At 48.9% G+C, this 27,271-nt stretch overlaps 1 protein-coding gene across 4 annotated transcripts in view; it reads left to right on the forward strand.

Annotated features, from left to right (window-relative positions):
- The window catches only part of DLGAP4 (DLG associated protein 4), a 207,111-nt gene that overhangs the window by 165,049 nt on the left and 14,791 nt on the right, over positions 1-27,271 (forward strand). The window contains exon 1 of one of the 4 annotated variants that reach the window (XM_040607892.1): positions 982-1,263. The exons of the other annotated variants lie outside the window; for them this stretch is intronic. Within the exon in view, the coding sequence (XP_040463826.1) occupies positions 1,233-1,263 (31 nt within the window). The 5' untranslated portion in view covers positions 982-1,232. Of the gene's footprint in view, positions 1-981; positions 1,264-27,271 lie in introns of those variants that run through there. 4 annotated transcript variants of the gene reach the window in all.

A 27,271-nucleotide genomic window follows, 5' to 3' on the forward strand; every position in this document is an offset into this window, starting at 1 on the left:
CCCGGGTCAGACCGCCGTGCCGCAGGGCCCCTGTCCCGGGTCAGACCGCCGTGCCGCAGGGCCCCTGTCCCGGGTCAGACCGCCGTGCCGCAGGGCTCCAGCCTCACAGGGGTGTGCCCCAGCCCTGCAGCCTGGGGAGCCTCAAGCTTGGCCCAGCTGCCCCAGCTCGAGACAGGGTGATGGCGCTGGGCGCTGCTCCAGCGCAGCGGTGCCCAGGGTGCCCCCGTCCCGGCACGGCTTGGGGTCCCGCAGAGCCCCCCCCCCACCGGGCCGCCTCGCGGGGGGGCACCAAGCCCAGGCATCAGGCACGGCAGCGCCCGGCAAAGGGGGCGGGCTCCGCTCCCTCTCCCATCGGGGGGGCTCGGCTGGCACATCTGTCACTCGTGGGAAACACGCACCCAGGGGATCAGCCCCTTCCCCGGCGCCTTTCCCACGTGCGTGCTCCGGCGCGGCGCGGGGCCGTCCCGCAGCAGGTGCGGACGCTGCCGGGGCAGGAACGTGGCTGGCGGGGTGTGGGTGGGGGTGTGTCTTTCAGCCAAATCCATTTTCGCCTGTGGATGAGAGACGGGGCCGTGCTGCGGGACGCGTCACCGTGGCTGCCCGCGGCCATAACAAGGAGACAAAGCTCCCGCGTGGGAGTGGGCGAGGCACCCGCTTTGTTCGGCGGCGCTGGGCTCTCCCGCACAGCCCCGCTGCCCGACCGGCAGCCGCCGCCTCTGTTCCCGCCGCCCGCCCCGGGGGCTGCAGCGCGGGAGGGCGCGAGGGTCCCGCTCAGCTGACAGGCCTCCCCCTGTCGCCGCGCTGCGGGCAGCGGGCCGGGGGCGGCGGGGCCAGGGGGGCGGGACACGCGCCACCGCGCCCTGCCGTGGGAGCGCCGCGGGGCGGGGCCGCGCCTGCGCGGGGCGGGGCGGGGCGGTGACGCGCGGGGCGGGGCGGGGCGGGGCGAGGTTTAAGGCGCGGCCCCGCCCGCAGCGCGCAGCCGGAGCGGCGGGCGGGCGCGGTGAGTGCGGTGGCGGATCCGCGCGTCTCCTCCCTCCTCCGCCTGCGGCCGTAGGAGCAGCCGGCGCGGCCCCAGCCCGCGGCACGTCCTCTTCCTCCTCCACCTCCTTCTCCTGCCGCCGGGCACGGCCCCGTCCTCCCCTCCGCGACACCCAGACCGGGCCCGGCGCCCCCGCCCCGCGCCCCCCCCCACGCGTCTCTCCGGTCCCCTCCGCCCCTCCTTTGTGTCTCCCATGGCTTTGTGTCTGGAGCTCCTCAAGCAATGTGAGTGACTGCCCGGGGCGCGGCGGGCGGGCGGGAGGCCGGGCCCTGCATGGCTCCGCGGCGGGGGTGCCGCGCCCTGCCTGCTGCTGCTGCCGCCGCCGCCGCTTGCCGGGCCCGCCGCCCCGCCGGGATCGCAGGTGGCGCTTCCGCTTCCCACGCGTGTCCCGACCCTCCGCAAGCCGAACCGCGTGGCGGGGGGGCTCCCGCTTCCTCCGCGCTCCGCTCCGGGGTGGGCTGTCCCGCGGGGAGCGGTGCCTGTCCCCCCGCCGGCGCCGGGAGCTGCCCGCGGCCCCGGCCTCCCGCGGCGGGTCGGGCTGCGGCCCCGGCCGGGGCGAGAGTCCCTGAGGGCCCCGCGGGGGCTGGAGGGAGCGAGACTGGGCCTGGCTGACCGCGCGCTCTCCCGGGGCCGCTGACCCTCGCTTTTGGGGTGGCGGGCGGCCTGGCCCTCCCCTCGAGGGGAGCAGGGCATTGTCTGGGTGAGGCACAGCCCTCCTGCGCCCGGCGCTGCCGAGGGGTGACATATAGCAGCGCGGTGAGTTGGTGCCTCCTGGCCAGAGCAGACTTCGAAAAGTCTCTTTTTAGCCAGGGAGTCACTGATGCTGCCTGCTGTGGAGCCCCCAGCCCTGCCGGAGGGTTTCGGCTGAATGCCCCTGCCTCGCATGCAGCCGCAGCTGTCGCTCGGGCATCGGTGTGCAGTGCTGGAGGGTGGGGATGTTACCCTTGGTTCTGAGCAGTAAGTAAACGTAGCACTTAATTTCCACTCCAGGCTTTGTTGAGATGTTCAGAAAGAAAGCTTATTTCCAGGGTGGTATTGATAGGTTTAATATTACTTATTCTGCACAGACCTTGACCCCAGGTTGTGCAGGAAATGTGTGTTTGAGATGGGAATGGAATTAGGATCTCTGAATCCTGGGCTGTAACTTGCCACTTGGGGGAGGAAAAGAAGAAAAGAGAGAAAAAAAACCCCAGCATGTGGCATCAGATCCTAAAATAAATTCCAATCATGTGGGATGATAACAAGCCACATTGCCAAGTCGTGTAAATTGGCAGACTTGACTCCAGAGGGTCCAGATTACTTAGCTGGTAATTGCTTTTCCAATGGGAGTTTGGTGCTATGAAGTTAGGCATTCTTGAACGTGTGGAGAGAAGTAAGCCTAACTAGCCATCAGACCTAGCCTACTTGTCTTTCAGATTAAGATAACTTGTGTGTGCGTACTCTGCAGTGGTACCCAGGTATTTGGAAGAAGGCTGTGTGCAGAGTTTGTCTGACCTGTTGCAGTCATGGATGACCTAAAAGCAAGCTCACTTTAAGGTGCAAGTGCCAAATCGCTCCATGCTGTTTTGGCATCTATAGCATCTTCTATTCTGCTTCTGTAGTGGCAGTGTAAGAGTTTTTGGTGTAGCCAAGGGCCCCAAGATCTGTGATCTGGCCCTTGAGGTGCTGGGGTGTAACTACTATGCAGCGTGCCAGTTTTGAAAGGACAAGGCCACCCTGTGCAGCTTCTGTCAGTTCCTTGTCAGCAAAGGTGGTGATGGAAGAACTTGATTTCTATTACATGTGGATTGGCTGTCTGGAGAATACTGAGAATACAGTGGGATGTGGTAAAGCACAGAGCTCTCGGAGGCCAACAGGTACCTTTGTGGAACTTGATCAGCTGTAGCTGGTGTCCCAGCCCTCTAGCTGATGGGGCAGACATGGTCAGCTGCTGGGGAGAGCTTGTGTTTAGCTTTGCAGCTGTGTGTGAGTCAGTAGTTGGATGCTCGGTTGCTTCATCTGTGCATGCAGTTTAGATTTGTGGACACTTCTGACTACTTAGCTCAAGGTTATTCATCTGCTGCTCCAGCCTAATGTGTAATGCATGAGAGACCTGCTGATTCGTGAGCTCATTCTTAGCTGTACATGCTGCCAGAGCAATATAATTTAAAAAGCTTTTAATGGATAACTAATAACTGCCAGGCACTTACAAATAACTGTATGTCAGTTCTCGTCTCCCATGTAGTTCTTCCTGTTGTTTGAGTCTGGACTCAAGTAGTTTGGAGTGAACTATTCAATGGACCCTGTAAAAGTCACTCTGTGACACTTGTATTTTCCTACTAATGCACGATGTGCTTACCTGCAGAAGTAAGGCTGCAAAGCTGTGCTGCAGCAAGGCTTCTTTCTGTCTCCTCAGCTGATACTTTTGTTCTGTGCAACCTGCGCAACACCCTCAAATATTTTTTAATGGATTGGGGAGGCATAATTGGATTCAGCGCAGTGCAAGTTACAGTAACATATGTGAGCTGGAAGGATTAAGGCTGTGCAGGCGGGTGGCCTTGTTCAAGAAAAATCCACTCTAATTTCTGCAGTGAAAAGTTGTCAGTGTGTTTCCTATCAGAGCAGATTTAAAAAGGGAGGGGAGAAATACTAAGTATGATTGCTGTTTGCTTTGAAAGGCAATTAGAGTTCAGGCTGTCAGATAAAAGTTCTGTGAAGGCTATAGCTGGGCTTGGGGATGAGAATGGTGAACTCGGGTCCCTCCAGAAAAGCTCACAAAAGAATGAGTTTATCCTTCCCTTCTAACCTGGTCTCCATGCCAGCCTGCCACCTGGAGAGAGGGAGAAGTGGGGGACAGAATGACACCAGGCTGTTTGACATAAGCTGCCTTTAAACAAGTGGAAGTTAAACCATTTGCAGATGGGCTAGTTAATGAGGAGAGTGAAAAATTTGTCTGCTTCAATTTATCTTGCAAAAGTAATGAACTGCTGGCTCTTTGGTGCAGATGGGTGTACTAAGGCAGCCGTGTATCCCCTGGGGAAGCAGTGGGCAAGAGGAACCAGCAGCCCCACAGCTGAAGTCCTGACCTAGGCCTTAGCCCTGTGCTTCACTTCTCTGAGCTGCCAGGGTATGGCAGGTAAAGGCACCATTTCAAAAGCATTTGCAATTTCCACTGAAAACAGTGAGAGATAAGTGCTCTGATACATCTGCCCATGTGAGTATGGTCTCCAATTTTATGGGCAGCATAAGGTAGGGCAGTACCAGCAGTGTGGGCTGCTAGCCTGTGATCAAGGGTAGGTGACAAGCAGTCCTGGGGGAAGTAATGGTCCCCATTGGGGCCAGAGACTTTTCAATTTCTGTAGAGGACAGCTGTGTATTATGCGATGCCAGGCATCTGAATTTCCTTGCAGCATTTAAATACTGTGAAGGAAGACAGCTGAGTTCTGATTCTCTCCTACTTCCCCCTGGGGTTCTTGGTGGTGGGCTTGGCACTGTGAAATGGCCAGTAAAGGCACAGAGGGGCACACAGACCTACTAGGATGCGATAGGTTGTCCAGTAGTGGTGTGTGAGTACTGCAGCCTGCCTGTTGCGGCTTCATCTTGACAGACCCTGCACACAGGAACTTGGTTATCCTCACTGCTGTACGTGGTCTCTGGGGGCTAAGTTATTCAGCTCTTCTGGCAACACCAGGAAAATGGAGAGTCTCTTTAAAAGGGACTCACCTGAGACAGGCTGTAGCTTGCTGCATCAAGACAGTAGTGCTCAAAGTGAAACGGTGTAAAGATGCATGAATTTTAAACATGAGCCCTAGTGTTTGTCAGCGTGTCCTTGATGTGCTTAGTCAGTCTTGTTTATCTTTATTTAGTACTCTTCATTAAGACATCAGGTTTCACTGCAATGATCTTTTCTTCTGAAGCTCGTTCTAAGAGATCAAAGCTTAAGCTACTGTGTCTCCAGTTTGAAGGTGGCCAAGAAACTTCAGTGGTGAATGTTTCAAAGGTAAATTCTTACTTGTACTGCAAGTCTGTCAGAGCTGGAATTAAAACAGATTAGAAATTGCATATGCCTTTCTACTGACGTGCTGTCGTAGTACAAGGTGATATTTGATGAAAGCTGAAAGGTAGTTAAGAGTTGATAAAAGGGATTTTTTTAATTGCAAGTTGTTGTAAGATTAGTCAAATTTCTAAGAACTATTTGCCTTGGGTTTTTTATACTCTGGGCGTGGTTGAGGAGCTAACTGAAGAGAACCCCAGCAGGGCATTTGCTGTGCTCAAGAGGGATCTCCAAGCTTCAAATTTTCTACCCAGGGTAAGATCTACAGCTTAAAGTTGAAATTTGGCTTTATGCATGAGAAAACTATCTGTGTCTGAAGCTAGAGAAAGTGTCCCAAAGGCTACTGTGGAGTTGTCTCCAAGTATGAAAGTCCTTGTTAGGAGCCATGCCACTGCCTGCTTGGCTGCCAGATTACTCAGTGTTGCTCTTGTGGAGAACAGCGTGTGTCAGGGTAGCTCATGAGCCAGCATACTATTGCAGAACTGTTCTCCCTTGCCTCTTGTAAGGTCACTTGAGTAACTTTTGTTGGGAAGACTTCTCTTCCTTGTTTAAACCCTCAGGCTTTTCTGAGTCTCTCAGCTTGGCCCAAACATGGGGTCCTGAGTCATGACACTTTTGTCTAGGAACTCTTCCAGGTTTTGGTGCGCTCTATTGAATGGCTACCAGTGCTTTCTTGTCTGACCTGCTGCTCCAGCAGCAGACCCAGGCTGGGAATTTTGGCCTCTTGGTGCTGCTACTCTGAGCAAAACAAGCTCCCTGGCAATACGGAGCTGGTGTAATGCCCAGCCTTGTACAGTGTGGACTGGGACTTTCCAAGGGAAAAGGTGGTTTTAGGGAGATAGATACTAGTAGAATAGACCTTAGAACTTTTCCCAGTGTCTGAACAGCTGCTTATTCTTATACCCTGGAAGTAAAAGGGTGCCGGACAGTGCTTGCACCTCCTGAGCTTTGGTCCTGGATAAAGTAGCTGCTTTGAGTCAAAACCTTGAGTTTGTGACCCTCAAGTTTGCAGTGTGCCAGGAGCAAGGTACTTGAGCAGGGAAATCCTGGATGCTGGTAAGCGGAGATCTGCTTACTAGCAGCCTGTTGCCTTGGCCACGGCACTGCTGCTGTTGGCCTTTGCACTTGGCACCAGGCTCCGATGTCTACAGCTCACTGTCACCCTGCAATCTTCTAGGGCATTCTGGAGGCGGCCACTGCTAATAGTGGTATTATGCTGCACATTAGCTTTTATCGCCGGTCTGTTAACGTGCTTACTGGAGATGAGTGCTGCGGAATGCTCCGGGTTGTGAAGGGGAGGCTGCTAAAGCAGGCTCTTACAGCCCTGCTCTCACTGGAGTCGTTCTTGCTCGAGTCCAATACTGAATCGGGTGGACAGGGGGAAATCATCATGTCATGGAAGGGAAGCATAAAGCTCGTACGGGTAGCTGTCGTCATTCGTCTTGCCTGTGTAACTACCGGTGCAGACACTGTTCCCAGTTGGCTGTGCCCGTCGCACACAGCCATGGGCGCACTTGTCGGTGACAGGCCTGTGCCCCCTCCAACCCGCAGTGGCTGGCAGTGCCCCGCTTGGGCTGTTCGTTTGTGTGGTGCTTCAGGGGGACAGTGTCTGTGAGGCAGCAGGGCTGAGCAGACCTGCAAGCAGTGCGTTTGGAGCCCGGGCTCCTAAGCAGGCGGGCGCCGGGCGTGCCTGGGGCTGGCGTGAGGGGCTCCAAGCGGGTTACGCTCTCATGGCTGTGTAACTGACGGATTGCGCTGCTCCGGCGGCCCCAGCGGGAGCCCGCGGGACACCTTGGTGGTGCTGCCGATGCTGCGTGGCTCCAGCACCGCGGCCGTGCCCCCGGGCAGCGCGGGCCGGAGGTGGCCGCAGCCCCCCGGGTCGCGCCGCCCGCGCTTTGCGGCCGCCGCTCTTTGCAGCAGGCCGTAGGGCGAGGTAGGCGCGCGGCCGGGCCGCGCTGCCACCAGGGCCGGGGGCGCTGATGCGGAGCCGCCCCGGCCTCCCGCCCTTGCCGCTCTGGTCTGGTTGCTGAGGGGGAGGGCGGGGGCTCCCGACCGGCGACAGCCTCTCGCCGGCGGTGGCCGCCCTCTTGCCGCGGAGCGGGGCCGGTGCCCCTGTGAGTCACCACCGTCAGGTGCGGGGGGGGGGGCTGTGCTGCTCGCCGACTCTCTGCGGAGGCGGCTGGGCGGGAAGGGAAGCGAGGTGGAGCCCTCCCTGACCCGTCACCTCGGGCGTTCACTACCGGCAGGCTTCCAGAGCCGTGTGGGAGCGCCTCCGGCCGCCCCCCGCAGGCGCGGCCCTGTCCCACGGCAGGGCCCGGCCGCCCCCCGCAGCCGGGGACGCGCTTGTCGCGGTGGCAGAGCAAAACACAGCTCAGGCTAATGAGGCCGCCTCGAATCAAAGGACAGAACTGGGCCAGCCGTTGAGGCTGCTGGTGTTGTGACAGCAGTAGACTTTAAAGCACTGTCTGCTTTCTTCTGGCACTGCTGTTTGTGCACTTACCTTTGATTTATGTTTTTCAAGGGCTCAGAATATCTTGGGTGCTGGGGGAGGCAGCTCTAAAAATAACTACAGGCTGGTTATTTCCACAGTTGTCATTTCTGAATCTCTTGGGTTTCTTTCCCTTCTGTAGCTAATGGCTTTTTCTAGTGCTGCAAGGCCTCATGGTTCACACAGAAAATCATGTTTTCTGCTCTCTTCTAGTTCTTGCTCTGTTAGAAAACATGCTTTGAGTATGGGTGGTGTTATGTGTTCAGACGCATGAACTTATTCACCCTTATTCAGAAGCTATCAGGAGCACTGAGGTCAGAACAAAGTAAAGAATGAACTAAAACGTTTTCAAAGGGTAGAACTCTAGCTTGTGAAAGTCAGAGGTGCTGCTCAGGTGCTGTTCTGCAGACAAAAGTCTGCAGGAATGTGTGCATCTGCTGTTTGAACCAGCTGTGTTCACAGGTGACAGTGGCTTGAGGAGCCCTGTTGTCCCACTTCTCAGAAGTGTGCCACAGGATGGCTTGTTTTTAATGGCTGGGTGAATCCTAGCAGGAGCCCTAGTCGTTGTTAATGCCTTAACTCAAGGCCTGCTGTTCCATGTGAAGTAACTTTACCAGACTGAGGTAGGAGCTATTAAAAGTGCAGTGTACAAAGAATCTCACTCGCATGGATTATGCTTGAGAACTGGTTATGCTGCAGTTGTTGAGGGTACCTGTTAAATCTGTTTTATGCTAATTCTTATGGTGTGATGCTTTTCAGCGTTTTTTAAGCTGTCTCAATTAGTTTTAGCCAGCTGTGCCCCTTATCACAAAACAGCTGCTAACCTGATTACTGCCCAGCCTCCACACACCATGAGCTTGCCTGTACTAGGGACCTATGCGCTCTGTTTCCCCTGCCAAGAGTGATGTGCCTCTCTTCCCATCAAGTCGCAGGAGAGGAACAGAATAGAGGTCTGCTCACTGCAGGTCTGGGGAGCAGTGTTACCCTGGAAGGTTTGACCATCAGTCATGAGCGTGTTCAGTGACGCTGTGCTGGGTGCAGCTCTTCTCACTACAAGTGGCCTGCCTTCATGCTGTAGCTTACACCTTCAAGCTTGCTTTCTTGGAAAGTATAGCCTTAGCTTCTTCATGGACTGCTGCAGCTTTTAGACTTGCTTGAGAAAAGAAAAATGCTGTAAATGTAGCTAGTATTTAGTGAGCTGAATCTGTAGACAAAGTAGAGATGCCCCAGGCTTAAAGCCTGATTGCAGTGCACTCTAAACACCTGCTTTATCCTGCAGACTTCCTACTAGATTTGTGTTGCTCCTGGCCACTCTGGAGCAGTACAGCAGTAGTGTTATCTCTGGGACTACAGCAAGTGCTTCTTGATTAACATGCGCTGTAGGGTGGAAATTGGTCAGGGAGTCAGATTTGGATTAACATGACCCCGACAGCACTGTAACAATTTAGCTTATGCTAGCAGAGATTGCTCCTGTATGTCTGTTATTGATGTGGAGATTCAAAACAGGATAATAAATATAATCTGGAGGGTCCAGACCTTGTTCATACCGCCTATTTCAAATCCTGAATGTGCTTCTTCCTTGATGGTGAAGTCTTAGCTGGCATGAGTGACTATGGATTTAGTGACTGGCCTTGGGTTGGCTTATTTTGTGCTTTCCCCTTAGACACACATGCATGCTAATTGTAGCCAGTTGAAAGGCACTTGGGAGGCTTTGCTTGAGCAAGACAGGCCGAGAAGCCTCCTAAGCATGTGGGCAGGCTACAGTGGAATAGAGAACTTGATGTGAGAGGAGAGGGAAAATGATCTGTCTGATCCAGGCTGTGCTCAGTGTTTAGAGCTGGGAAAGCAGCTGATGATATTGTGGGTTTTCCCATCTAGAAGGGTGGGTTTTTTACACTTGGCCATGGTTTGGGGGTTTTAGGTTCACCTGGCAAGCTAAAAGCAAGGTTTTTTATTATTGGAATTATGTACTTGCTATAACAGCTTCTCCTATTTCTGTCAATTACTATGGTTCCGACTACAAAAGGGCTTTCTTGTTCTAATTGGCCGCCTCCTATTTGGATTCATTTGTGTTGCTGTGTTGCCATGGAGACAGTCATGATGTCACAAGCTGTGGCATCACTGAAAAGTGGCTGGGAGGCAGTTGTTAATATTCCCCATCACCTCATCCACCCCAGTAATCAATAGCTCCAAGAAAAAAACAGAATGGCTCAACAAGTTTCAGGGAAGATACAGAGCTTTTAAATGGGCCTGAATTACAGCTGTGATTTTAAGGCTGCTGCTTAGTAGCAGTGGTGGAAGAGGTGCAATATAACCACTTTCTCAAAACTGTTGCTGTATCTGTTGTTGAGTTTACTTCAAATGTGGCAAGAGGCCCAAAACCTCTGGCTGTTGCTATGCTGCTTCACTTGAGCCCTGTTAACATTTATGATGCTAAAAACCCAAGTACTTGTTAGGCCTCATTCCATTCACAGTGTGGAAGGGCTTCTTGTGACTGGGTAAGAGGTGTACTGAGCTTGGCCAGCTAGCATTAACATCAGTCAGAAAAGCTGATGTACGGCCAGGGTGGCATTTTGAGGAACTTTTTGGGGTCTCTTGCCTTTCCAATGCTTCTGAAACAGCTGTTTCCACTGTGGGAATACTTAGGCACATAATGGGGTAGCTGGGCTGCTGAGAGCTATGTGAAATCATGAAAGCCAACAGTTTTTGACTTGTACAGCTTCATGTATGAGCTCAGTGGATATGGTAACATAGCAGAGAACTGGGCTGCTTTCATGGTTTTGTTCTGTTCTTTGCCAAAATGCTGGGAATTTTCTTGTTATTTCCTAAAATGCCATGACTGGCCACTGTAAAGACCATGTGAGGATGTGTTGTATTCTGCTCTGTAACAATCTCTTCCATGTGTTTGTCCTCAGCTTTACCTGTTTCCTCTTAAGGGGTCTGGTTGAGAGCGTGGCACAGTGTACTTGATACTGTGCCTTGAGCTGTAACAGCCTACTCAAATATTAACTAATCTCCTCCTGATTAATGGGAGGCAGGGTGATCTTCAGTGCCTGACCTGGCAATCGGGTAGCAAATGCTTTCCAGTTATCTGTCATTTTTCATAAAGGGGCTTTGTCATAACTATCACAGAAGCATGTTAGCTGTAATGTTTCTGTTTGTATTCTCCTGATACTACGGAGGAGCCTTGCAGGTTTTCCCTCTGTGTAGGGGTATCTGAAGCTCTGTGGTGAGATGAGGGTGCTCTCGTACTGCCGGGTGCTGGCCTGTGCTGCTCTCAGCAGGACCCTGTGCACTGCACTGGCAGAGTTTGGCTTGGGCTGCTCTGAGTTGTAATCTATTGCGCCTGGCACTTGCTTGGCAAGCACAATAGTACATCTTCTCCCTTCTGCTTTGCTTGTTTTAAGCAGCCTTGTATTCAGACAAAAGGGATAAAATCTCATGTAACATGGAAGCTGAAACAGGTTGATTTTTTTCAGTGCGAGAGAAATTTCTGGCTCCTTTCCTGAAAGGATCAAAACTGTTTACCAGCAGTTTCGCTGACAGACTCCTCTTCTTTTTCTAATTTATCTTCTGAATTGCTGGGTTTTAAAGACGAAAGGCTAGAGCAGCTCATAGCATGAAGACAAAGTGTTTTTCACCTTGTCTGTTCCCTTGGAACCCTTGATAAGTGTCCTGTTTAGGGGAAAAATGTGACTGCAAGGCCAGTTGCATTTGTTCATATTAATTCGTAGTGCTATTGATCTTAAAATAGGTAGCTGTCTGGCCAAAGATACCAAAACCTGCTTTTTAACCAACGTTGGTTTAAAAACTGTAAAGGGTAGAAAATGTCTTAGTTCTCTCCTGACACTGGTCGCCTTCATCCTGACTGCTACAAGAGCTGTGGAGCAACCCACACCAAGGCTACTTGACTCTAAGGCTTCTAGCACTGTAGTGACTATAGAGGAGAAAATGAATTAGAGGTATAAGACTGAAATTGTTTAGGACAACAAACTACGCATGACTTGTAGATTAAAGTTTAGCTATATTTTTAGCATGCCTTCAGTTTTCACTGCATGTGGAAAACTACCTCATCTATGGGATGGAAAAGGTGAAGTTTTCTTTAATACAGCAAAACAGCTAATTTCAAAGGATTTGAAGTTTTCTATTAAAGGCTATGAATAAATTCTTTCCTAGAAGGAAACTAGTCCTTGTGTCCCTACTCATGAGCTTATCTAAACACAGTTAACCCCAACAAATTCCTCTACTGCATGAGCAAGGTTCTGTGAAATGGCTTGTTCTTTCAGAATGAGACTCTGCACAGAATTCTTTATCCCCAAACCTGTTTGTGCCCTAAGGGGTTCACTGAAGATAATTCTGTGGATGAGTTGGTGATCTGATATCGTCAGTTGCTCTATTCTTATGCCAGTGATTACTTTTGGCAGACTTGAATGCCAAGTGTACATCAGATAATCTGACCCCATATAATCTCTACTTGTAGGTTCTGAATAATCCATTATATACCATAATTTTGTTAGAAGATGCTGTGTAGGCTGCTTTTGTACCCCAACTTTCAAAAATATGAAGAACCTGACTGAATTAATGATTCTCTCTGGGGGAGCCTGGAAGCTTGTCTCCTTTCCCTGTTGCTTTTAGCACAAAACTGGCCGTTGAGGAACAGTCATCCAGCTCTGAAATGGGCTGAACAGGAACAGCTCCCATGAGTAAACAAATCTCTGGGCATGGCTTGCTTTCTGCTTGGTTCTTCTGTGGCTGCTGCTACAAAACCAAAGGAAAACTAGGTCAGTGTTGTGCTGCTTTGGGGAGCAGGAGGTCAACAGGAGAGGCAGAGACCCCCTGTTCTGTCACAGCAAATGCCAGTGCAGCAGGTGTCCTTGCTCCTGGTCTGCAGCCTCTTACCTGCTTCTGCTGGCAGGGCTACACTGACCGCCTTGGACTTCATTGCAGATGCTTTAACCTTGCAATTGCATTGTATGATATCCTCTTCCCCCATGCCAACCCTGTCCCTCAGTACTTGTAGGTTTCTTGGATCCCTCAGGCTGGCTTGGCTGGCGTCTATAATGATACACTTGCAGAAGGAAAAACTGAGGTGCTAGCCAAGGTAGGCTGGCTATTTGAGCATGGGAACAGAAACATAAAATCTAATACCCTGCAAATTAATGTGTTTTCCTACTGAGTTCTCTGAAATTTAGACATAAGGACACATACCTGATTCAAATAAGTTTTAAAAGATATTTTTGTAGAAGTTGGTCATCTACAGGATGGTAAGCTGTATCAAAACTTAAAAGGGAAGAGTGAGTGGGCACTGACAATTTGTGCAGAATAACTCTGTAAAATGTATCTGAGATGTTAAAGGAAATTACATTCCTGCCTGAAAGATAAGGTAGTGAAAATTGCTGTGGGTTTGTCTGGGCATCTTTCTAGTGCTGAGACTTCAGGCATCCTTTCAGCAGCAGCTGGTTAAGGGTTGTGACACCAAGTGCTTGTTCAGATTGTAAGTTAACAGATTGCATGCTGGAAGCCAGGACCTGGACATGAAAATCAAGTTGTCTTGTGTGATCTCTGATAAAGACTTTGAAACGAGAGCTGCCTGATCCTGTAGCAGCAATGGCCATGTATACTTGTTCAAAGGTAAATGGAGTTCCTGCAAACATCACCCAGAGATGGAGGTTAACGAAACACCAATTTGTGCTCAAAGAAAACTTACAGAGAAAAGTAGATAATGCAGAGCTGGCAGGTGCTCTTAAGTAGATGACTAAAAGTGAAGTTACTTAATGTCTGGAAGCCTCAGGTTCCCACTTAGCTAAGCTGCTGTGCTTCAGAATGATCAGGTAAGGACTTTTTTTTTTTCTTGGTGTCTCTTCACAGTAACTGCTGGTCAGTGAGTGGCAAAAGATGAGTCCTTTCCTTTGCTAAAATGTGTTTGCTCTTTGTCTTGTCCTTCTTTTCTAACCCCTCAGCAGAAGGAAAATACCTTAGTGAACCAAGGTCTGTGCTTGCCTGGACTCCTTACACTCCTGTTGAGCCCTGCTTACTAATGTGTTATGTGCAGGGTGAACATAAAGGGGACAATGGTGGCAGCTGGCTGCTTTCAGTCTTAAAGATCTCCTTGTCTAGCCAGTAGTGACACACTTCAAGGATACGAATCACTTCTGTGTCAGTGGTATTTGCATATTTTGGGCAGTTTTACTGCACTGTGGTTTGTGCAACACTGAGAAACTTTAAAGATAGAAGGGAAGCATAGCTGGGTAGCAGTCAGATGCATCTCTTGATCTGAACTCCTGGTGCTGAAAACTGAATTGTAAAAGTTTCATTTCAATGGTGTTAAGACTGGCTGGTGCTTAGTGCTGTTTGTAGGATTGCAGGAAGCTTGTGAATAGCTAGTAGGCTTGAAAACCTGCACACCTGGCCACAGAGGCAGTGTAGCCTCCTGCAGTAAGCGTGCTCAGAAGCCACAACTTGTGCTTAAGCCCTTGCCCAGGTTTTCCAAGTTCTTTGAGGTTTTCATAGAGTGAATGTGTGCAGGAGGTCTGTGCTGGTTTAGGAAATACCTGTGCATGCTCTGCTGTGACGTGGGCAGGCCTATGGTGACATATTCTGTCTGCTCTCTCCACACACTTGGCTTCAAGTTACTAACAGTCTTTCTTATTTAAAAGGTGCAGCGGATGGTGTTCTGTTGGCTGGTTGTACTGAGGCTCTCTGAGCCTGTTCACCCGTACCACAGCTGATTCATGCCAAACTCGCCATGCCTCTTGATTGAGTGTGGCTGCTTATGGCTGCCTTGTCTTGTGTAACACGTCAAGGTCCAGTGAGCAGGGTCGGTAGGCTGCCAGTGGAGTGTCTCTTGCTGGGAAGCACTGACTGCAGTTCTTGGCTCTTTCGATTGATCCTTTGGTTGCTGTTTTCCTGTGTCTCTAAGTGGTGAAGATAAGAGCTAGGGTTTTTGTAGAGCTGCAATCATAAATGTAGGCAGGAAATAGTTCAGCACTATCTGCTGAAGGAGGAACTTTGCATGTTCTGTCATGGAACAACTCCAGTCTCTGCACGGTTTCTGCATGTTCCAGTATCTAAAACCTAAAGATAAGAGTTCCTTTTTCCTCTTACAGGTGGGATTTATGGATAAATTTCTTAGCTGGCTTTATGGTGAAGTGTCATTGATAAAAGAAGCAAGTTAATTTTCTTAGTAAGGAGTTTCTGCTTAGGTGGTCTAATTTTTCTAGTATTGATAAATACTTTCAGAAAGCAGGGTGATTAACAACACATCTGAATTGGTACTTGATAGTCTTTTAGGTACCAGAGCATGAAGATCTGGGCCACTGTTCTCAAGATACTGAAAATTACTAAGTTTGGGTGTTGTGATTCCAGCTCATGTGCTCCTTAGAGTGCAGTTGCTTAACTGTGTGTGTTGAGGTTGTATTTCTTGCCTTGAGAGGCAGCAGATGTTTGTTGTTCACCTTGTGAGGCTGCACTGTTCTCTGCAGCACTTGCTAGCAGCAAGTGGAACAGGGATGGGAAGGGGGACAGCTGGCTTGTCCTAATTATAGGGAAACTTAGGTTTAGTTGTAGGTTTGGGTTTTTGAAGTGTAGTCTTCCTCCAGAGTTTTGAGTTGTCTTCTGTTTTGCTCTTGGGTTCAGCTTGTCTAGTGTCTTGTTCCCAGGCACACTCAGAGAGCCAGCAGGTCAAGTCTCCCTCTCTGTTAAGGGGCTGAACACTCAAAATGACAGTGGGACATCATGGGATGGAGTTTGGCTTACCACCTACCACAGTCAGACTGATAGCTTTTTAAAGCTTCAGAAGCAATTATTCCATGCCATTGCTCTTTGTGCTCTATTGCTCTGACATACATGCCTAACAGGAACTAATGACTGTTCTGATAACTAATGCACAGAGGATATACATTGTATATATGAAACGTAAAGGAACTGTCAAATAATGAAACGTAAAGGAACTGTCAAATAATGTAATGTTTTGAAGCTTCTTGCACCTAATGTGGAAGAACCAAAACCTAAGGCAAATTTGGTCATCTGGCAGGAGCTGCTGAACTAAACCACAAAACAGTTCTCAGATTCCTGAGCGTTGTCTGATTACATCCTGGACTTGGGAGCTGCAAGATCGTTTGCTTGCCAGAAGCCATCTCTAACTTTAAATGCTATTGTGCTTTTCTCAGTGTTCAGAGTGCTACGTGTAGTAATGAGGAAGGCTACTACTTCAGTCTGGCTAGATAGATAGACAAAGGACAGAACAGTCTAGAATGTAACTTCCTGATGGAAAAAGTAGCAATCTGGTACTGTGAGGCTTCTAGTGATCGTGTAAATTTATACCGTGTTCAAATTTCCCTTAAGTCATGCTTATACTTCAAGATTGCTGCAGAAGTGAGCAAAGAGAGAGATCAAGCTGGAGTCCTTAAGACAATAAATTGAAGGGTGGTTTTAGTTTGGATGGAGGCACTCAACTTCCAAATGCATTCTTGACTAATTCCTGAAATTGTGTGTGTGCGTATGTATCTAAGCACCTGCAGAATTTGGGTGTAGCAATGCTTTTGTGCAAAATTTACCGGCTCATTCAAAACACCTAAACCAGTTATATCTAGGAGTTTCCTTCTGCACTGCCATAGTATATGAACTCTCTCCCTTAACTTTGAACAGGGAGCACTTCTAAAGCTGTCTCTCAGATGGAATAGTCTGGGAGGAGAGACTGTGCTTCCCAGAGACACATGTCCTGTCAGGCAGCAGTTTTGGAGAGTGTGCTATATTTCAGTTAGATATGATCCTGGCTCTTGGGAAACATGGTACTTAATTTTACAGATTACTAATATTTGTACTGCAGATTGCCACATGCTTGGCTTCCTGACCTGGACAAACCACAAATTATGTGGATCTCTCCTGTCCTCAACTTAATTAGTTGAATGTTAATAAACCTCAGATCCTGCAGCTGTAGACCTCAGCTCCCTGGCTCCCTGCACTGCTGTGGCACGGTTGTGTGGGACCACCTGGCACATGGTTGTGGGCTGTAACTGGAGTTGCAAGCTGTGCAGCACTGTGTGGTGGGGAACTGTGAACTGCTGTAAGGTGAGGGTGGGAGGAAAAGGGCTTTGGCGCTCTGGCATGCTTCTGTAGCCCTGCTTTTTCTGTTCCCTGCTCGGAGCTCTGCTGTTGTCCCTTGGCTCTGTTGCTGTAACACTTTGCAGTGGGGAGTGTCACCACAGTTTGACAGAGTTAATATCCTCAGTTGTGCTGCCCATCTAATAAGGTGCTTCTATATTCAGAGTTTCCTTTGATCTCACAGGTGTCAATCATGGTCTTCTGTCCATGGATCTCATACATGCTTGCTGTGTTAACTTGCACAGAAGACCCTATGTTTAATGTTGCTTAAATGCCTGGTTTTCATGCCTTGCTTCTTGATACCTGAGCAAGCTGTATGCAGCTTTTCTAAGCACTCAGACTCCTTGGTATGAAGCCTGCCAGGGTAGGCAGATCATACTGAAATCAGTAGGCTGTCCTGGCATAGATTATGTCCAAGTTGTAGCCTGCTGTGTGTAAGGTGACTCAGTTCTGTTGTTACAGCCTTTCCCCAAGGATAAGGCCTCCCTGTTATGGGGAGTAGGAGGCCCAGCTTGCACAAAGCTCTACAGCAGTTGAGTCAGATCTTTTGTCAATTAATGTAATTAACAGTTAGCTGTAGAAATACCTCCTCTAACTGTCCTCATGGTTGTCTGTTAGTGGCTAGAGGAGGGAACAATCCTGAGGTACCCAAGGGAAGTGGCACTTCACAAATTCTTCCAGGTGTCTTGCAGCATAAGCTGCTGATGTAGCAGACTCCTGGAAGTTTACTAACAGATGATGCAAGCTGCTCAAAGCTTGCAGTTAAATAACCGTGCAAGTGCTCTGCTGCTCCCTCTCGCAGCCTACTCCTGTCAGTGTTCCCAAGCTTAGATAACTGGCCATGCATCTCTTTACAAAACGGTATCCAAAATAACTTGTTACTGTTTTGTTTCCTCAGCTGTACTGTGCATCTTGGTTACAGCTAGAAAAACAGAACTGAATCTGTTCCTGAAAGGGGGTGGAACTTTTATTCCTATCACTGCTTTAATGCAATGTAGTTTTCAGTCTCAGGACTGGCTTGTTGGTATGAAGCTTGTCTGCTCTCATCTGATAGGCATCCTATGTCTTCTAGATGTCTGAGACAGTAATAGCAACAGCAGCTTTACATCCCTGTTTGAAGATTGGATTCATTCTTGGCCTGATGACTGTGCTAAGGATGCTAGCCTTAGCACGTGGGGAATGGTCAGTTGTGCAGGAATGGCTGTCCTAGCCGCTCTTCGCTTCCTTTCCTGGAAGGAGGGAGGATAACCCTTGTGCAGTTGGCTGCCTTCAGCCAGGTGCTCAAATGCCCACTGGAGCAAATGGGGCAGCAGCCCTGCAGGTTGCTGCAAGACAGCAGCCATTTGGGCCCTGCTCGTTTCTTGGAACTTACCAGCCCCTCTGACAGGGTTAATGTGCAGTTGAAGCTGGAGCAAGCAGGAGAGCTTCCAGCCCTCAACCAGGTTTGTGTGATTGGAAGACAACAGAAATCAGACACTTGAAAATTACAGGCACTTACTTGGTGTTGTCCCACCTCTTCACTTGCCTCAGGACCATTTAATTTATCTTCAGAAGCGCTTTGGGGTGTTTTGGCCTTTGAGAGGCTGTTAGGATAAAGGCAGTTTTTTCTCTTGCTGTCGTATAGTGACAGAGCTGAGAATGTAGTTGGTTTTTTAGGTATAGTGAGGAGAAAATTAATTTCTGCAGCGTGTGCTTTAGGTCTCCATTAACCTGTGCTGTAATGGGAGCATGTTGTTTCACCACTCCCTTTGTTGGGTTTTTTCAGTTTCTTGACAACACTTCTCCCTGCTCTATCATTCTCTTGCTGACAGAAAGTTCACAAGTGTTTCTCCTGCCTGGCTGCCTGCAGCTGTACAGAGGAGACCCGTGGCAGAGTCATCCTGTTCCACTGATTTTCATCAAAACCCTGGCTGAGGCTTCAGAGCAGCTTTCTTGAGGAATGGACCTTTGTGGTGTTCAGTTGTTTACTATGATTGTGAAGTATCTTCAGTCATTATCTGGTACATCTATCTGAACTTTTCTGGTGTGGCCTAGATCCAGGAATCCTGACTGGCTGTCTCTTCCTCTGGAATTGTAGCTCTGGTACATAACCTAAATGGTTTCTTGGAAGTGTTTTCTAGGAGAATGTAGAAGGGATTGGATTGGTTTGTTTCCCAGCCTGGTATCAGAGACATCGAGTGACCCCAAGCCACTCAAGTGCACTGTCCCCTTTGCTGGGACCACTGTAGTATGTGCTGAGGGTCTGTGCTTGGATACAGTTCTGTGGTTCAGACTGAAGTGGCAAGGGCAGAGCAGTGTCCCCCTCTGAGAGGCAACCACTGTTTCCTGGTGTATGTTGCCATCCTCTAACTGGTGAAGGGTCGGTCTTTCTGTCAAATCAACCCCTTCCTAGAGCAGATGCAGCTGGAGACCTGCTGCTGCATAAGCTCTCCTTGACCCCAAACTTACTGTGCCCCACAAATTAAATGCTGCTCTAGGTTTGTGTACCTGGTCACGATTTGGTGGTTTTTATCTGGTGGTTCTTGTTCTGCTAGGCCACTGAAGGTTGAAAGCACTTACCTGACTAACCCCTGAGTAGCTGATACGGTGTTGTCTGTACTGGGTAGCCAGTGTAGCTATGTTCTCAGCAGTCCCTTTGAGCTAAATACAGCAAAGGCTGAGTTGGTGACTGCCTTGGAAAGCGCTGCATCGGAAGATGGGCATTTGGAAGGCTAAGCTGCTGTTACTGTGAATTTCATCCTACAGCTGGTCTTGGTGTTGGACAACTGGCATGACAAGGAGTGGCTGCTTGAATGCAGTAATTCATTCCAAGCCTAAAATTGTCCCCTGGCCAAGTGTGGGGACATGGCCAAACGGAGAAATAACTCCAGCACTTTATAACAAAGTGTCTGGTTTGACTGGGATTTTTAGAGAAATGTAGAGGTGGGATTTTTCACTGAGCTGATGACAGCATACTTGCCTTGGCGTAGGTGTGGGAGTGAGGTCAGGCCACCTCCAAATGCTGCTGCAAGGTCAGCTCCTTGCTCCGAGGAGCTGTTCAGGAAGTCCGAGCTGGTTCTCTCCAAAACAGTTTCATTCTGGGTTGTGTGAGGTAGTGTCTGCAAGGAGCAGTTTCTTTAGCTTGTTCGCTCCATCGTGCCCTTGCAGGAAGAACTTCTTGGTCAATATACTTTAGAGTTATCTTTACCTCTGTCCTGTAGCAGCTGCTTGAAAGCTCGGACTTTGGGCCGGAGGTATGGGGAAAGGGGAGATGGGTACAGGCATGGTTAGCAACAGCCCCAGTGTGCTGAGACCTCTGATCATGTTCTCTGAAGGACTGGGAGCACAGCTGTTCAGCTCGGGTTGTGATTGTGGAGACCCCTAGCAAAATGCCCCATAATTTCCTTTCTGGAACTTTAAGCTTGGTATGCTTCTGATACAAGAAGCAAAGTCGTTCCCACTGTAGCTGTTATGTTAGTTTTGGTACTGGACTGATGTCTTCGCTCGAAGAGTCCAGCAGATTCTGTGTTTTTTTCATGGCACCACTGTAGTTACTGCTTAGGTTACTCTGTAACTGACAAAAGGCTTCTGTACTTGTTTGGAGCAGGGGCTTTGCAATCAAAAAACCCCCACTGATCTTTGTGCTGCCTGCTATGAGTGCAGGCACTTGGGAGGAGCCCTGTGAAACTGTTGTATGTGCTAGGAGGGAAAGCTGAAGATGACAGCTTTGTGGGATAGCCTGCTTCTAAGGCTGTTCTCCACTGCTAAACAGGCCACTATGGCAAGCTTGCTCATTACGTGTTTACAACTCTTTGGACTAAAGAATAGCTGAGGTAGTCTATCCTGCAGCAGCCTCTCCTGGAAGCCCATCAGCTCTAGGAGATCAAGTGAGCACTGTTTTTCAGGAAGGTCAGATAGGTCTTGCTGTGCTTCAGCAAGAAGTGGCTTCTTCCAGAAACACCTGGTTAACTCTCTCTTGTTGGAATAAATTCAAAACAGTCTGACTCAAGATCATTCTCATCACCTTCCTCAAGCCACTCTAAATCAGTGGTTGTTACCTCCTTCCCCCCCTGTTAGACTAACCTCTTCCATTTGTGTTATGCAACAGATCAGGAAAAGCAAAAGTGCCAGCGCTGAAAGCTCTGCTTCACCTTGCTGGTATTTAGTGTTTTACAGGTGGAGTCCTGGGAAGAAGCTTTTTGGAATATCCTGCAGAACAACCCTAGGATTTCTGAGTTTGATTTGGATGGTGTTTATTTTGTAGCTCGAGTTATACGACTGGTGGGTTGAAAGATGCAGAGGGAGACTAGATCACTCATTTGGAAACAGGAATAAATATAAGCAGGATGGGAAATTAAGCCAGGAAGTCTTGTGTCACATAGCTTTCAAGGCAGGAAGACAAAAGTAGTCTGTTGTGCAGCTGAGCAGGTTCCTGAAAGCAGCAGGGGATGTTCCAGTGATATTTAATACTTTTGCTGGAGTCTGGGTTTTACTGTTAACCCTACTGGGGTCAAATACTGCATTCAAGACTGTGGTACAGAAAGGAGTAGGTCTTAAGGGTGCCATGGCAGACAAAATGGCATGAGAACAAGCATGAGTAAGACGGTGCCTTTTAGGTTTGTTGCCTAGAAACTAAATGGATGTGGTAGGGCTCTTCACTAGCCTCTCCCTTCTGTCCCTTTTCTAGTTAATAGTCTTCGATCCTCAGAGTACCCTTAAGGCAGGTTCTGCAAGCTGGAGGACCAGATGAGTGTGGGTGAACAGGTACTGCATGCATGAAGGCAGTCCTCCTGCTACCTGTATTTGTGGCTGAAAAGTGGTGGTCAGGGCTCTTTACTCGAAAGATTACAGGGACGCTGTGGGACACTGAACCAGGAGCTTGGTGTTTTGGAGTCTCCAGTGAAACCAAACTGAGTTGTAAAGATGAAGGCTTGTTGGTGGCTTGAAGCTATTTAGGTCACAGATGTTAGAGCCTCAGATGCATTTGGAGAAGGCTCTCAGTTCATGCTTGGGATTTGTTGTGCTCCTTCCTTGGAGAGCTGCAGCCTGCACAGTGGCTCCTTTGTCAAATGGCCTGCTTGATTCCTGAAACAAAGTATTCCAGAAAGTGCTGGGTTTACTCTGGGTACCCCTTCCTTGGGAGTATGGGAGAAGGGACCATCGTTCTAGAAGTGCTTGTGATACTTGAAATTCTTAAGAAATCAAAGCTGGGACTCTTGGCCTCTGGGAGAACAGTGTGAGCAGTGTCACTGGGGATGTGTGCTACCATTTCTGTGTGTACCCCTGTGCTTAGCTAGTGAGAAAGAAGTCAGCTCAGCTTTGTAGTATACATAGGTTAGTTCACATGGCAGCATTCAGAAATCCAAGCAATGATAACAGCTATGCTTTCGAAAGTGTTCTAGCACCCTACCCAAAAGGATTAGAAGGTTGGAATATTTGCTTAATTGCCTGCTCTGACTCCAAGGGCTTACCTTGTCTCTTCAGATCAGATGAGCGGCTTGCAGCATTGCCTCTTCTGGTTGGTGCAACAGCTAACCACTGTCAAATTTAATGCTAATGGAGAGGGAGCGACCTGCTACAGCCTTTTCTGTGTTTGTTCATGTGATTACTTTTTTTAATCTTAAGATTAACTAATGCCATGTTAAATTGTGAATTAGAATATGGAATAGCTTTCTTTAACATGCAAAGCTTGTCCTGTGCCTTAGTGAACAGAAGTTTCCCAGCAATTTTAACTTTGATTTTTCAGTATTAGCATAATGTTGCCACATCTTGGTTTGTACATACTAAGGGAGGAAATAGCTTCAGTTGAATCCAACTATTAAAACCGCCTGATGGTTGCAGCTTTGAAGATGTAAATCTTGAGTGCTGGCTGCCTGACAGCAGATGTCCAGGTGGAACGACAGTCTTGGCTAAGGGTTAGACTTTTTCACAGGCTGGGTAAGCACAGAGTGTATGTTCAGCCTGATGCCTTCCCCATCTCCCTTGCACAGAGACTGTGTTGTGTGTCTCCCCATCTGCTGACACATGTGCTTTCTCTGGCCCTGTGGGTGCTGGGTGTGGTTTGTTTTTAGCTTATGAAGAATTTCTAGTCATTTGGGTGTGGGGAGAGTTTTCCATAATGGTCTGGCGAAAACACCTCTGCTGCTCTTGGTGGCACTGCTGAATGCTTGCCCTTGCCTAAAACAGCTGGAATCTTGTCCTGTGAGCAAGTGAGAACAGCAGATGCCAGCAAGTCCATATCTGTATCAGATAAAACTTGGGATACAGTAACCAAAAACTGTGGTGAAAATCTTGATGCTGAATAAAGTGATGGGGTTTTTTGGCAGTAACGGAGGCAATTTCTAGATCTTCTAGGTAGGCTTTAGAATTGCTGGCTGCTTCTGTTCTTGGTCATAAAGCAGTCCCCTAGGAGCCCTGTTCATGCTAGGGGGAACTCAGCTATTGCTGACACAAGTGCAGGCCCATTCCTGTTATCGCAGTCTGTGTTGACAAGTTGCTGGCTGCCATCAGCATTTTCAGCACCCTCTTGGCCAGCTCTTCTGTGAACAGTGTTTAAATGGTACACTTAAAATAATGGTAACCTGTCCACACTGCTTCCATGACTGTCTGTTGGTGGGAACATGCCAATATTGCCTCAGCAACTGTGCAGTTTTTGCAAAAACTTTGTGCCATTCCCTGAGCACCATGGACCAAACTAGTGTCGGTCGGCTTGGTTGCCCAAAAGCTTTAGGTGTGGTTCTGCTATACTGGAGCTCTTTGTGTTCCTGCAAGTGTGAAAAGGTCCTGGACAAAAAGTGAGATGGGTTACTGGTGGGTCTGGAGGATGGCTGCTGAGCTGAAAGGGACGGGATGGGGTATGTGGGGAAGTGCTACAGAGTAACTGCTGCTTGTACCACCCTGGACAGACTAATTCCCCTTTCTGAGAGAGCAGGCAGCTGGGTTGGTGTGCTTACTTTGTGCTCAAGGTGCAGCTTACTGCCTGCACTCTGAAAGCTTGCTGTGTGTCTCCTTTGACATGTGAGCATACGCTCAGGAATGACTTGGTTTTGTGCTTTAGTGGTCAGCATATCCTAAAATAGTAAGTTTGAGCTGTGAGCTTTGATATAGACAAGAACAGACCTGGGTTTACCAAGCAGTGCTGCATGGTTTCTAGCCATATGTTTTTTGATTGGGTGTGACTTTGAGGAGGTGTGTTAAGATTCCCTGGACTTCAGCAGTGGCGGAGAAGCAAGTTAAAAGCATTGGCATCTGCCACCCTCAGAGTGATGTAGCATTGCATAAAGTGAAGTGATGGCAAATGGAAAGGATGTTTCATGCAGTGTATAATTAGCTGGTGGAACTTATTTCTGCCGGATAAAAAAAACGCTAGCTTGGAGAAAAACTACTAAGACCTGTCTAATTAAACTAGCTTTCCTAAACACTTTGAAGATTAACACTAATACCCTCAGTGCACTTAGAAGTGGCTATAGTAGTGGATAAATGGAGGATTCTCAGTCATTCCTTGTATTAGTGACTCCTCTAAACACCTAACCCCTGGTCCATGCAGTTTGCCACTTTGCAGAGCAGTGGCAGGTTAACATCCCCTGGTGGCAAAGGGAGAGGGGAGGCAGCTTGCAACCTAGTGGCTCTAGCTAATTCATGTCTGGTTCACATTTATGCCCTGAATTAATTTGTGTGCTGCTATAACCTGAAGCAAAGCTTGCAGGAAAAGTGGCATTAAACAGGGAGAGGAGCATGAAGACTGGTCACTATTGTGTGATGGTAATACTGTGTCAGCCAGTTCAGATCAGTGCTCCCTTCACTGCATCTCTGCATATTATCCATGGTCTTGGATGTCCTGCATAGTTCTTGCTCTTCACAAGGCCTTTCTAATACAACCAGTCATGGCTGCAGAGCCAAAACTGCCCTGGACAAAAAGCTTCAGTGTGCAGCAGCAGTAACAGGCTCCCCAGCCCTTTACTGAAGGAGTCATTATTTTGAAACTGCCACAGTGTGTATTGAAAAGCAAGGAGGAATGGGGCCTGTGATAAGTGCTATTCCTGAAAAATCCTCTCTGGAATGCAAATATCTAGATACCTTTTGTTGCTTTTTCTCATTACTGTTCTGCTAGCAGGTCTTGTCTCTCTGATCCTCCTGGCAGATGGTGTTAGAGCTACCCTGTGCATTGTGTGTCTGTGCTGCTGCACAAGGCCAGCAGACAATCTCTTGTGGTGGGACTTTGTGGTGGAGCTTTATTTGCCGCACCTGGGTGAGACTGCTGCAGGCACAGCTCTCCGGATTGAGAGGATGAAGTAGGTGATGCTTTCAGCATTAGCAGAAGGGGTTGTTGCTCTCCTGTTGTACCAGCATCTTTCAGTGCAGTTTGTCTCACGTCCTGAGGAGCTTTTGGCTGATACGTGGTCACTAAGCTGTGGTTCGTATACTACTGAAGTGGACCTCCTATCTCCTGGAGTCCTGCAAGTGGTGGTGTCCTGAGCTGCAGACCAGCCCAGATGTGGTGGCTGTGCTGGAGGGAGAGGCTGTGCCCTGGGTGGGTTCTGTGAGGTGGCACATACTCCAGGCTGAGTCTTTCTCCTACCAGCTGTGTGATCTAGCACTGGCTGCAGGGAAGTCCACATGGCCTGCCCCAGTGGCAGGATCTGATAGAAACGTCTGCTGTCTAGAAATCCTCTGTGGCACAGATCGTTGAGAGTTCAGCCCCTTCCTGATGATTCTCTGGAGAGAACTAGCTGTCGTGTGGCCCAGATGTGTAGGCAGGGTATTGGCAGGGATGTTCCCTGCCTTCTCCAGGGGCAGGAAAAGCAGCAGCATAGGTTCCCTGTGACTGTTCTTATATGCACCGAAAGGCTTCAGGTTTCTCCCAGCCAGCCCCCTCCTCACTCTGCCACAGCCAGGGACTCGCTTCCTCCCCCGTGCTTGCCATGACTCATGCCCAGGCAGAGCCAGCGCGGTGCTGTGTGAATGGAAGGATCCCAAAGTGAGGAGGGGGCTCAGGGGGAGCTCTCTGTGCAGCCATGTAGTAAACAGGCTGTTGGGTGATGCAACAAGTCCTGCCAGGTCTGCCATCAGCCTGGTACAAGGGCTCCTTAGCACTGTTGATACCCCCACTTGGGTTTGCTTCCCAGCTATTTCTGCATCCCCTGGACAAAGGCACACTGGAAGAAATGGTGTATCTGAGTGTGGCTTTAAAGCCAAACTGGACTCCTGGCACTGAGAGCTTTCCACGCTTGTAAAAACCTGCCATAGGGTTAGTGTTACAGATTTGCTAATAAGTTAAGATTGACTTTATTTGATTGATTATTTGATTCTATAAAATTACTTTATAGAATAGAAATATAGAAGGATAAGAAATATATTTTAATGAAACTTATAGTTGCACAGTAAAAGCTGCTATGAGATCCTCTGTACATCCCGTACCAAGGCCAGAAGAATGGGCTAGAATCATTGTTAAAACTTAGGTAATAAATTTAGGGTTTGAAAGGTTTCTTTGTATTTGACTAGTCTTCTGTATGTAGAAAGTGTATTGAAATGTCAGAATATAAGATTAATGGAAACTGGCGAGAGTTGACTGGAACAGCTTGTAGTTACCTGCCAAGAAACTGTGAAATTTAGTAAAAGGTAATTCCGGCAGGGGGAGATTGCGACCACAGACTCATATACCACCTACCCAAATCGTACCCCAGACCCATTTCTAGACCTTTCTAAGCTCTGCTGCGCAGGATCAGATATAGGAGCAGAATATGTTAATGATTTATGGGAAATATTATGATTATGCATGAATACTTAATGAATACGTATGAATAAGTTCTATATATGGTGTCTGATTTTGAGACTTGGTGTGTGTTGATTGTGAGAAGACTCACTCACGCACCCGGCCGTTAATAAAGTGTCTGCTTATCTACATCACATTGGTGTCGATAAGTTCTTCATTCCGAGATTTCGGTAACATTAAGATTACACTGGCACTTCTCTGATAGCCTCTGCTCACTGTTCTGTGCCACAGGGGTGCTGCATGGCCAGGGATTTGGCTGGAGGCTGGCTGCATGTCTTCACAGGGAAGAGGTATCTCTGTCTTTGAGCCTGCCTGTGTAGGCTTATGGAAGCAGACTTGCATGGTTTGGTGGCTTCTGCAGCCCTGGCTGTGCTGGTGTAGCCGTGTCAACAGGGTCTGCTGGGGCCAAGGCAAGGTCTGGTAGCAGAAGGAATCAGTTTGGTGTCTCTGATGCTCAACCTGTGTAAGACAAGCTGGCAGGACAGTCCATGTGCTGCTGCCCAGTAGGGTGCTGGGGCATGCAGGGGACTCTTCTGCGATGGTTGAATTCCTGGAGCAGGAGCCTGGTCTCAGTGGAGACCGCAGAGTGTGGCTGATGGACAGTGATCCCAGCGCTTTGTGGGCTTGGGTTCTCTCTGGCTGTGCTGCTTCACATCCCTTGGTGTATTAAGCATTAGCCCTCATTAGCAAGGGTGTTGAGGGGATAAGCACAACCCGATTCCCAGTACAGAGCAAAGGCATGCTGAACTGGTATACCATTCCCTTCACTTCATGCCCTTTGTGGGAAAATGTGTGTGCCACCACTAAGCAGGCAATGAGCTAGCACGTGAAAGGCAAGGTGCCTTGTCCTTGGGGATC

Source organism: Falco naumanni, chromosome 10 (assembly GCF_017639655.2).
Source record: "Falco naumanni isolate bFalNau1 chromosome 10, bFalNau1.pat, whole genome shotgun sequence".
Classification (NCBI taxonomy): domain Eukaryota; kingdom Metazoa; phylum Chordata; class Aves; order Falconiformes; family Falconidae; genus Falco; species Falco naumanni.